The sequence below is a fragment of the Anabrus simplex genome, chromosome 2 (genome assembly GCF_040414725.1).
Source record: "Anabrus simplex isolate iqAnaSimp1 chromosome 2, ASM4041472v1, whole genome shotgun sequence".
Lineage (NCBI taxonomy): Eukaryota > Metazoa > Arthropoda > Insecta > Orthoptera > Tettigoniidae > Anabrus > Anabrus simplex.
In genome coordinates this window covers 270171944-270184643 of record NC_090266.1, presented here as the reverse complement: position 1 = coordinate 270184643, position 12700 = coordinate 270171944, and the positions used below count along the sequence as shown (strand labels likewise).

The 12700-nt window shown below is 37.8% G+C and overlaps 1 protein-coding gene across 1 annotated transcript in view; it reads left to right on the top strand.

Moving 5' to 3' along the window:
* Positions 1-309: 309 nt before the first annotated feature.
* The window catches only part of LOC136862773 (short/branched chain specific acyl-CoA dehydrogenase, mitochondrial), a 158669-nt gene continuing 146278 nt past the window's right edge, over positions 310-12700 (top strand). The window contains exon 1 of the mRNA XM_067139019.2: positions 310-502. Coding sequence (XP_066995120.2) covers positions 470-502 — 33 coding nt within the window. The 5' untranslated portion in view covers positions 310-469. The remainder of the gene's footprint in view (positions 503-12700) is intronic.

The following is a 12700-nucleotide window of genomic DNA, read 5'->3' as shown; positions in this document are numbered from 1 at the left end:
CTGTATATTTAAACAGAAATTTACAAAACACTTAACGTGTGCTGTAATGAACAATCGTGTTTCAATGCCAGCGAAGCAGCGCTCGGCGGTAAAAATGGGAACTAGGCCCATATCGCTCATATCGCTGTATTGGGAAGGCGTATTAGCGCAGCCATAGTAGACGGCGATGGTATTTGAGGAGAAGATGAAGATAAGAAGAAGAAGAACAACATTAACAATAACAACAATGATTTTAAATTTGGGTGATAAAGAATCTCATAACCTATGACCTCGGGTATTATCATTTTCTTTCCCTCTCCTCAAGGTTATTATGTGAAGCGGGTCTTAAGAGCAATAGGATGATAACCGAAATAGTGGAGCTTGGTCATTTTGTTCACTAGATTGTGGTGTTTGATCGGTTAGCGTACGTTGATTTGTTTGCGTTTGTCTGTTTAATGCGACAATTGGATTCGTTCTGGAATAGATTACAATGCGTTGTGTTAAACCTGTTATATTTAGAAGAGTAAGTAGTTGAAATATTTATTAATAATTGTGTCTCGTGTTTGTGGGCGCGATATATTAACGTATCTGAAAAATTAAATTCGTATGTGTTGATTTTGCATTAGGATTCGCCTGCACTGAAATATTTATATAACTTATGGTAATATAAATTACTAAGTTATTTAGTCCATTTCACTTTCTAAACGGTCAGTTGTGATTGTATACATGAATGCAGAGAAGGAAATTAAACCATTCCTTTCATCAACATTTTTATGGCTTGTCACCACCAATATTATTTTCTTGGAAGTCATGATGGGGTACACTCGGATCGTAGAATAATTCTATGGCTCACCTATCCGTTGATGATTTTTGCTGCTGTTTCTGGATGTGGGACGTCGTGAGCGCCTTCGAAACCGTTCGAAGAATTTTCAAACTAGAATGGACATTATTCCTTGTAATTCTGGTTAAATTAATTTCGATCTTTCGTGCAAGTTTAAATTCCTTCATAGTCTCTAGCCGTGTAAATAAGGTGTGTGACATCTGACACATGTGTGAGACGACGGTGTTTAGGAGGGGAGGAATGCATTTGTTGCTACCTGTATTAGAATGACATGAAGGTTTCTCCTGAGTTGGCTTTTGCTGAACCGAACGTTTATTATGAATTACTATGGACTATGTTATTATATTTATAGTAACCTCTGTGTGGACATGCGTTCGTAAAACTAATATTTCGTTTTTTCCTTCTGTATTTCTTATCCAATTTTTATTTTTATTTTACCCACAGTGAATTAAGAGAATCAACAGATATGCCTTCTTCTAATGTCTTAATTAGTACATTACCGGGCGAGTTGTCTGTGCGGTTAGAGGCGCGCGGCTTTGAGCTTGCATCTGGGAGATAGTGGCTTTGAACCCCTCTGTCGGCAGCCCTGAAAATGATTTTCCGTATTTTCCAATTTTTTCACCAGGCAAATTCTGGGGCTGTACGTTGTTTAAGGCTATGGCCGCTTTCTTTCTACTCCTAGCCCTTTCCTATCCCATCATTGTCATAAGACCTATCTGTGTCAGTGCGACGTAAAGTAGCTTGCTTAATTAGTAGATTACATTTCTTTTCCTTTCTTCTGTATATCCTCATCGACATCTTATTTTATCTGTTTTAAATTTTCACCATATTCAAAATTATGACTTCAAACATAACAGTGGGAGCAGAATCTTTTCCTTTTCACTTGTTTTTTAATTTTATTTAGAATTTGCTGTATGTCACACCGACACAGATAGGTCTTATGGCAACAATGGGACAGGAAAGACCTAGGAGTAGGAAGGAAGTGACCGTGGCCTTAATTAAGGTACAGCTGCAGTATTTGCCTGGTGTGAAAATGGGAAAGCACGGAAAACCATCTTCAGGGCTGCCGACAGTCGGATTCGAACCCACTATCTCCCAGATGCAAGCTCTCAGCTGCGCGCCCCTAACCACACGGCCAACTCACACGGTTCCTGGGGATGTTTTTAGATTTTTCTCTGACTTGGTGTTCTCGCCACTCCTTTTTGCATGAATGGGGATCTACCATACGAATAGAAATATCCACATAGGTGCGGGGAGCGTAAGGTGCTGTGGATTGTATGAATAATGCTGAGTAGTTTTAACATGTGTGGGAAACAAAGCAAGTAAACTGTCGGCCATGAAATCCTTCTATATAATGTTTGTTCTGTGAGAATACCAGTAACCTTTATGGTAAACCCTCAAAGTAGTCCCCTAGATAGTCCACAACACGCTGTCAATGATGCGGGAGACGTCGTATAAAAGTTGCCTCACCATGTGTGAATTTAGCGGTTTCACAGTGTTGGCAATATCCCTTTATGTCCCAAACCATCTCTCTCGTGATGGTTCTTTGGGAATCAGGTCAAAAATTGTATGGAGATAGGTCCAATGATTATGGCGGGTGTTGCAGTACTTCCAACCCAGCGCTGAGGTTGCGTTTATGTCATTTTGTGGATGGTTTGTTTTTCAGTGTATCAGTTTTGGCTTGTAACTCAAGTCGTGTCCTCCTCCTCTTCACATCCATGCACCGGGTAAATATTGCACACGACACATTGGTCTGGACACTAGCAGGTTTGCGGACCATTGTACGTCGTGACTTGTTTCACATCTGTGCTGAAATGCTGCTACCCGTCTCACAACGGTTTTCTACAGAAGGACATTATTCCCCGCAGCTCCCATGAGCTCTCTGTGATATTCTTTGATATTGCGAATGGCCAGTTTAATGTACACACGCTGTTTTTACCTCCACATCCCTTTTTCATGGATCCTTACTCATTATTGCAGTCCCATTGCCCTGTGTGTGGTACCAAACCAACAGACTGCCATCCCATGCTGTGTCGTACCATGAGAGCTATGTTTTCTAGGACCTATTACCATTGTGTGGTAGTAGCGTGCAAATGTGAGGGAAAGAAACTAGTTGCCATGACTTATGCCCGACCCTTGTATTACTTTGTTCATCCCATGTGCTTCTTTTGCATTTTACAGAGAATGCATCATTATTTTCTGAAATGTGACTGCATCCCCAGAAGTAACTCTAACATCTTAATTTCTCCATATATTTTTGACTCATGAATATTTTAAAATTTAATTTATTTTTATTTCCATATGTACTGTATGTTGACAGAGTTGGCTAAGCTTAATCTCAGGGATATATTTCAGTTTTTCAACACCACTACTCGTAGTCATAATTTAAAAAATATCTGTCATTTTTTATGCTCCTTCTTCTTAGTTCTTGCTGAAGACAGTCTAGATCAGGGGTTTCCAATTAGGAAGAACTCAGGGGCCCCATTGGAAACCTGAAGCATGACTGTGGGCCGCACTTTAATAATAGGCCTATTTTCGTAAAATTCTGCAAATAGGACAGACGTACCAGTATATAAAATAATATGAAATTGAAAGGAAGGTTTAATAACTTTAATTGCTTAAAACATTATTTTACAATTGCATAAAAGAGTGAAATTAAGAATAATCACTATTATACCCAGGACGATTGAATTTGGAAGAAGAGCACCCAGCAATATCAGTTCATTTGAATTAATATTTGACAAATGAAAGAAAGTAAAATGAAACACAAACTAAAATTAAAAATGTAGTTAAAACGGAAAGGACAAATTTGGTGGGAGTAGTGTGAAGGACACAATGCTATACATTTGTAAGAGCCTAAAATCCTAACAATGTACTTCCAGGAGTACTTCCCTGAAAATTTTCACTGTGTACCAGCCAATACTGCCTATGAGAGAAGAACGAAGAAATGAAACCGCTTCTTACACCAATGGCTTTTAAAGTATTTCTTGGTATTCATTGCATGGTACGTTGAATAAAAAGGCCACAGTGAGGTTGGCAGGTAGTTCAAGAATTGGTATGGATCCCAAGGCCATTTTTATAATTGTTAAGACCTAGAACGGGTATTTGTGAGGGCTCATTTTCCAGCGAAGCTTGGAATTTCATTTTACTAAATCAAAGCACAAGCAAATACAAAAAAACAGGAGATAATATTAAAGAATGAATTAGTTCTGACTTTGGTCTATACAGGATATAAAAATGAATATATTTTTGAACGAGCTCTCAAATATTTTTCGTAAATTTTTCTTCACATTTCTTAAAATACATTTATAAAGTCCTCACGGGCCGCAAGAAATAGCTTCGCGGGCCGCCATTTGGAAACCCCTGGTCTACAATATTGCAATAAACCATTTACAGAAAAGAATTGAATGTCAAACTTTTTGCAATCAAATTTAACCCGTTTTTGCACAAACTCCCTTCCTGAAGATGAGAAGACTACAATTCTGCGTATATGTTTGGGAGGTTGAGTTCTCTTACTAGATTATAATGGTTTGGATCAAGATTTTGGATAAAATGGAACCTACATCTGATTCTGGAAACTCGTAGGCCTAATTTATGTTGAATCAGGCAGTGTACAGTTTGTTCTGCACAAGTTGACTACTTATATGAACCCCGTAGAAAAAGAACGAAGAATACAGGCAGCTTTCTAGTTTGTGTGCAACAAACCACACATCCTGAGCAGAGTCCAAATGTCACTACTGCACCGTTGTGAACTGTGCATCGAAGTAGGAGGGGGACATATTTAACATCTATTGTAGTCAAACCATTGGGCGTATCAGCAACCCTGCAGATGGTTTCCCGTTTTCATTCCAGGCAGTTAAGCCAACGGTTGCTTCCTTCCCAGTGCCGGAATTTAGTCCAGCAGGAGTTCTTTTACGTGCCAGTAAATTTACTGACACGAGGCTGATGTATTTGAGCGCCTTCAAATACTGCCGGACTGAGCCAGGATCAAGCCTGCCAAGTTGGAGTCAGAAGGCCAGCGCCTCAACCGTCTGAGCCACTCAGCCCGGCAAAGTTAACAGTTTTGAATGCACGAGAAACAGCTGTTATGAGCACTAGTCCAGGACGTTATCAGATAGTGCAAGCCTGGAGGGGTGTACATTGCACGTTTGTAACTACGGTACACTGTACAGTAGTGATGGGCAATGTTCTCGCTTGGGACTCTTGAGACTGATGTCACAGCTCTCGAGAATCATGAGACTGATTCTCCTGTGGTGCGATCTGTGCAATGTCTCAGTAACTACAAGCATAAGCTTGATAGTATATCATGTGCAGTTATTGCAAGCATAAGCTTGATAGTATATCATATGCAGTTATTGTGTGAAATAACATTCTCGAATGGAAACGTGTGCCAATAAATTTCTTGTCAAAAGCATGGGAAATTATTGCACGTTCAACTATGAGCCCCTTAATTAACGAAAGTTAAAACAGAATGCCAGTATCTTAAGCGGTTCACGAGTTATTTGAATTTTGTTAATAACTGTGAATAAGATGTACACCTACCTGGATACCTTACAGTTGTTGTTGACAGGGTACCTCCTTGTGATGCACAGCAGGCCAGAGGTGCTTTCTGCGACGATTCCCCTTCAGTAATATTATGTAATATTATGTTTTTTAAGTGCTGGATTATCCCAGAAGTATTTCTGCTGATGTATTTTAATTCTTTTGAACAAATAACACTTAGGTACACTGATACTGGTGGGACACTGACGGTAGCCAACTCTTACTGTTGCGCCAGTCCGACTACTGAACTCCAACAATGACTGGTGGAATATCCACCATACATTCAAACCTCCAATTCTGCAACAAACCATTGTTCACAGTGGCCTTGTATTTATGTATTTATGATGGGTTACTAAAATATTCAGGACTTGGCTAGAGATGGAACTTTCTCGTTGCACATCCTAGGAAGTACACGGGGATACTAGGCCAAGAGAACAATTCACAAAAAGACCGGGCATGCCGTTAGTTCTCTTCCTTGTCTTTCACTGTCGTTACCTTTATTTTTTTCAAATTCGCAGTGTCCTCATCACTAGATGGTTCATTCTAGGCTGTGTGTCATTCTTTCAAAATCTGTGTGCACTTGTTACTGTGTTAATTCTTACTTTTCTTACTTCTTTTAGCTCTCGTTTCCTCAGCTTTGTTGTAGTATGTCCTTCTGACTCCCCCCTCCCCCTCCCTTTCCGACTGCCTTTTTTCCATTGTCATCTCTATTCTTTTCTTCTGTCTTTGTCAGTCTCCCTTTGCACTTTATTTATTTATTTCTTCTATCACATTCCCCTCATTATCTTTGATTAATCTCATTACCTTGCTATCTAATCACAACATACAGGCATATTGAATGGGAAATATCTTTCTTTGAGATAAGATGGCGTCGTCACTTTTCACTCGGAAGGCTAGTGCACAGTGAGCCATCTGGTGAAGAATGAGAGTACCACTTACCACAGATCAAGGGTCAAGTATTCTCGAGTTCAGACCGTCATTGTGAGAGAAGTCTCCCTTATGGATAGTCATATTATCTCTTCTGAATATCTGGAATAAAGTCATCACAAAGAAAAAAATCTTTTGTTTTCTTTACCATGATAAAATCCCAAAAGATTATCATGTTGCATATTCAATTTTGTTTTTCTGAGTTATGGGTCATATTATGCCAATCAATTATTCATATTTTGCGTGAATGTTTGAGATCAACTTACTTCCGGCTGCTGTCATGATGTTAGCATAGAGAAGGATCTTTGGTACCACTCATGGCAGATCTGCTGTAACTGTGTCCATCTTAAATATGATCATAGGATAAACCATGATGGACACCATCTCTAACATGAAACTTATTGGATGCTTGAGCAATAACTTGGATATAGCTTATTATAACTGGAATGAATCTGCATCAAATTGACAAGGTTCTTTAAGACTGGCGGTGTACTCGTCAAATTGGGCCATGTGATCTGCAATCGAAGGCCTTACCAAGGTCCAAAAAAGTGTGATGGAACAGTTTTTTTCAGTGGCGTGTGGTGAACACATTCCTTACCCCAGCTGCAAAAAAAAAAAAAAAAAAGTAATCAGAGCCCCACCACTTTCTCTAAAGCCAACATTACTATTTTATAAACTCACTCTATAACTAAGTGGAAATATAACAAGCAAACTGATCAGGCAATGAATAAGACAATATAGGTATTAGAGAACTTATGACATTATAACTCACTTGAATTAGAATATTTCCAACTACATACTCGCACGTATTTCCAAATTGGTTTTTTCGAGGCAGTAACGGCACCATCACAACTTAAGCAACAGTAGATTTTAAACAATGTACTTACAGTTTCACATGCTGTTGCTTCGTAATAGTACAGTCACGGTTTTCACAGAAATATATTGGGACTAACTTTTTGTTTTTTAACTTAAAAAGCCTAACTCAAATTGAATGAGAAAAATTTAGCAGATATTTTACCATTTCACAAACAAGAAAAAATATTCCTCATGACGTATACCATTGTTATATTCACGAAGAATCCCACAGAACTCACGAAAACTTCACCTATAATCCAAGAGGAACGCTTCAAAAATTCACAATATACCACCATTACAGGCAAACCCACTCATGCAGAGCAACCAAATACAAATTATTTTGTACGTCACGCTTGGCTCTGTGTTCATGCTGGGAAACCCAATTACATTTCCATGTGTATCAAAAAACATCCTCTACACGTGCCATCAATGAATCGCTCCCAAAATTTCATTACATGCCGAAATCCAAAAATAAGATACTTTTATTACAATTGATTTCATAAAATGGCTTTCTTTTTTAGCAAGACTATGGGCATGTGACTATACTATTTTTCCTTGCAGCATGTGGCGCTGAACACTTCGAGTGATAGATATTACAATCAGCATGTACCCAAGCTAGCTGCTTCCCCGCCGTAAGATGCTGTGAATCTCGAGCGAGGCCAACAGCTATCAACCCACCTCCCCAAGAAAAGGAGGCTTAAAGAGTGACTTGAATTTTGCTGGGGTAGCTCTCTTTTACGCCATGAAAGGAACCCAACTCGCTGTAGGGACCTGAACTGCAGTAAAGCGAACGGGTTATCGAGACAGCTGTACTTGCATTGACTTAGCCGTTTGCAGTTTTTTTTTAACTTGATAAAAAAAAGTTGTATCGAATAATAAGCAAATGTAAATACACAATTCTTTGCCCCAGCAGCGCTTTTGCCGATAGATGGTGCAAGCCAGCAGCGGACTGTTAGTAACTCTTAAAGTGGAGGATAGATGTCATGGAGTGTTTTCATTGTTAGTTTGGTTTGGTACACAGCCAGTTGCGCCAGTACAGACAAGTGTGTCACCTAGTGCTATCATTTTATATTAATACTAGCAAGATACTCATGCTTCGCTACGGTATTAGACTGAAATTTATAATGAATGCTTATTGTTTTATATATAATCCGCCGAAATTCGCGAGCTGACTCATTTTCTAATAGATTAACGGCAAGTTACCTCCCATTTTTCAATCTTTCTTTCCAGCAATCGATTTCGTACTTAGCGGGCTATGTCCAGGTATTCCACCCAGTCAGTTGGGTCCCTAAATCTTTGCCATATTTCCCTATAAGCATTTTTAATATGGAACAAATCCTTGGTGTCGTCTTGGGTGCCTTGGCGGTACTGAACCCGCGGCCGGACTGTATTCTTAGTCATTTCCCGTCCAGGACCCATTTCCAGCGTGGTCCGCACATTTGACAACGGTCCAGAACATTATTATTATTATTATTATCATAATTATAATAGATGTTCTGGACCCCACAGCAAGATGCAAGACCGCTACTTGGCAGTAAATTACATCTGCTGCCAATGTCATTGTTGACAATGTGACCAGCACCATTGTCGCGCGTAGGCAAGTGTGCGAGATTTCTGGTGATACGAATGACATACTTCCGTGCATTATTGACCTTATTATAGAGGTGAACAGTTTGACGGTCAATTTCATTCCTATCGTTTATTTCAAATATGTTTAAAGTTTTATTCATATGCCAGGAGAATCTACCGTAATCTAAGAACGTTCTCCGAAGGAAAAGATGGCTGTTGAAAACGAACCCAGGAAAGATTAAAAAACATCGGTTTATGATCAGAATAAGAAATCAAAAATATACAGCTTGTTTCCAGTCATTCAACAGGGTCAGGAATGGAATGAATAAAGTCCCATCTAGTGGCGACAATAGGAATTGTGCCAGCTGCCGAAGCCCTCTGGGGCAATGATCGATGAATGACAAATGAAATGAAATATTGAACAGTGTTGCTGGAATGAATAATGACAGGGAAAACCGAAGTATCCAGAGAAAAACCTGTCCCGCCACCGTTTTGTCCAGCACGAATGTCACATGGAGTGACCGGGATTTGAACCACGGAACCCAGCTGTGAGAGGCCGGCGTGCTGCCGCCTGAGCAATGGAGGCTCCTTATAAGTACATTATGAGCAGTAAAATCAATTGGTCTCACCTCCTTTTACACCCCACCGCTGTTAAGTTTATTTACCCCCCCCCCCCAAAATTAAAAGAAGGCGTGTTTCTTTATGTTTAAAGGAGATTCCAAACCCCAATGTTCACGTCTATTACCTTCAGTTTTGAGATATAAGTATCCCCATAAAAATAACTCACTTTTTTTCACTTCCTTTCACACTCCCCCCCCCCCCCCCCCCAAGTGAATTTTCTGGCAAAAAAAATACTTGTTTCTTTAATAGTAAAGGATCTTCTAAATAGCAGTTATCATGACTCTAACTTCTTCAGTTTTTGATTTATGTGTACTCATGAAAGGAATTCAACCCCTTTTCACTCCCTCCCCCTAAGACAACTTTAGTTTTTATTAGATGTATGTATTCTCATACAATTAAGTCAATTATTTTTCAATTCTTTCACACATCCGCTCCCCCCCCCCCTTCATTGGATTTTCGGAGAATACGTGTTTCTTTTTCTTTTAAAGCAGATTCCGAATATCAAATTTCACGTCTGTAATATCTTCATTTTTAAGATATCAGTAGCCTAATTAAAAGAATTCATCACCATTTTCAGTCATTTTTAACCCCCCTCCACCCAAGTGGTATTTCCAAAAACTAAAAATACACGTTTCTTGATTTTTAATAGAGATAAAAAATACCATTTTTCACTTCTGTAACATGTTAAGTTTTTTTTAGATATACTGTAGAAATTCTCATTTTAAAATTTCACCCCTTCTTAGTTCCCCTTAAGTGAAGTTTCCAAAACAAATCACCTATGTTTCTTTACATTTACAGGATATTCCAAATACTCACTTTTTACCCCTGTAACATTTTATGTTTCTCAGATATTCTGTAGATATAGTCTTTCAAAAAATTCACCCCAATTTGTCACTCCTGTTTAACTGCCATTAATTGGATTTTCCAAAAACAAAAAAAATATGTTTCTGTATTTTTAAAGGAGATCCCATATACAAATTTTCAGTTCTGTAATATCTTAAGTTTCTGAGATATATGTATCCTCATTAAAGGCATTCAACCCATTATTCACCCTTTTACACCCCTCCTATTGGTATTTACAGAAAACAAAAAAATATGTGTTCCTTTATTTTTAAAGGAGATTCTAAATACCAATTTTTACATCTGTAAACTTTTAAAATTTTAAGATATAGACACACTCATTTTAAAATTTCACCCCCCTTTTCACCCCCCATTATTTGGATTTTCCAAAAACAAAAAAAATACCTTTTTTTATTATTTTTAAAGTAGATCCCAAATACCAATTTTCAGGTCTGTAATATCTTCAGGTTCTGAAATATAAGTAGCCTCATTAAAGGCATTCAACCCCTTTTTCACCCTTTTCCACCCTTCCTATTGGGATTTTCCAAAAACAAAAAAATACATGTTTCTTTATTTTTAAAGGAGATTCTAAATACCAATCTTTACATCTATAAACTTTAAAAGTTTTGAGATATAGATACACTCATTTTAAAAATTAACCCGCTTTTCACTTTTTAATTGGATTATCCAAAAACAAAAAAATATGTTTTTCTTCATTTTTGAAGGAGATCCCAAACCCAATTTTCAGGTCTGTAATATCTTCAGTTTCTGAGATATAAGTATCCTCATTAAAGGCATTCAACCCATTTTTCACCCCTTTCCACCACTCCTATTGGGATTTTCCGAAAACAAAAAATATGTGTTTCTTTATTTTTAATGAAGATTCTAAATAACAATTTTTACATCTGTAAACGTTAAAAGTTTTGAGATAGATGCACTCATTTTAAAAATTCACCCCCCCCCCTTTCACCCTCCCATTAATTGGATTTTCCGAAAACAAAAAACAAATTTGTTTCTTTATTTTTAAAAGAGATCAAAAGTACCAATTTTCAGGTCTATAATATCTTCAGTTTCTGAGATATAAGTACCGGTATCCTGATTAAAGGCATTCAACCCCTTTTTTACCCTTTTCACCCCTCCTATTGGGATTTTCCAAAAACAAAAAATATGTTTCTTTATTTTTAAAGAAGATTCTAAATACCAATTTTTACATCTTTTAACTTTTAAAGTTTTGAGATATAGATACACTCATTTTAAAATTTCACTCCCTCTTTTCACCCCCTTAGCGACGGAGTATCCAAAAATCCTCTCTTAGCTAGCACCTACATCTTAATATAAATGTATCCCCAAAGTTTCATTTCTTTATGTCCAGTAGTTTTGGCTCAGCGATGATGAATCAGTCAGTCAGTCAGTCAGTCAGGACAAGTTATTTTATGTATGTAGATAAAGTCTCTGTCTTCATTCTGCCATGTAGACAAACTGTAAGAATAAAAAAGTAAACAGTAATAAAGTTTAAGTGTAATAATACTCGCAGACGGTAACATGGATGGCTTTTTGAGGAGAGAGGTTCATTGAAAGAGGCCCACCGGAATGAAAATTTGAATACTTAGTGTGCATGTAATTTGAACGATGATGCAACAACTGAGTGTGTTCTGGAAACCTGATTCACCAGCTGGAAAACTGTTCAAGAAGTGCAAAAACGTTGTAAATATGACGATAAATACCTCTACTGCGATTTACTGAGGTGAATATTGGATATGATCAGAAGCTCCAGTGTGCGTTGTGTGGCTACATTTTATCTAACGAATGTACAAAACTACTGAAATTAAAACATCTCCAAACCATGCATGGCTGTGCAGCAGACAAGCCAATCGACTACCTTCACAGTAAACTCACTGACTTCATGAAACAAATAAAGTGCTTATGAACAGGAGACGAGAAAAATGTAGTTTTAGCATCATATCATGTTTCCCTATTAATTGCAGAACAGGACCAACCACATACCATTGGAGAGAAGCTAGTGCTACCTGCAGCAAAAGTGATGTTAAATACTGTAGTTACTGAAAAGTTCTCAAAACAATTGGGTGCTGTATCATTCTCTGATAACACCTTCAAGCAAAGAATAGAAGAAATAGCAGCAAATGTTTGAGGTACATTGTTGGAACGAGTGAAAACTTGTGAAAGCTACACGTTGCATCATGACGAAAGCACTGATATTTCTAAAATGAAAAATGATTAACTTTAATTTGATAGGAATTTGGAAACACTATCCATGAGGATTTGCTGTTTTGTTCAATCCACACAGGTGGATGCTGAAAGTATGTTTGTGGTTCTCAACACATTCAGACTTAACTGGGAGCAGTGCGTTGGGTTAACTAATGACGATGTTAGGGTCTTATCTGCTGTAATACAATAATTATATGACTGAGAAATTACCACCATACACATAAATCGTATTTGAAAATTTGAAAGTTACTGAAATATCTTTCACTTCCAACTCAAGAAAATCGCATTAATAATGATAAA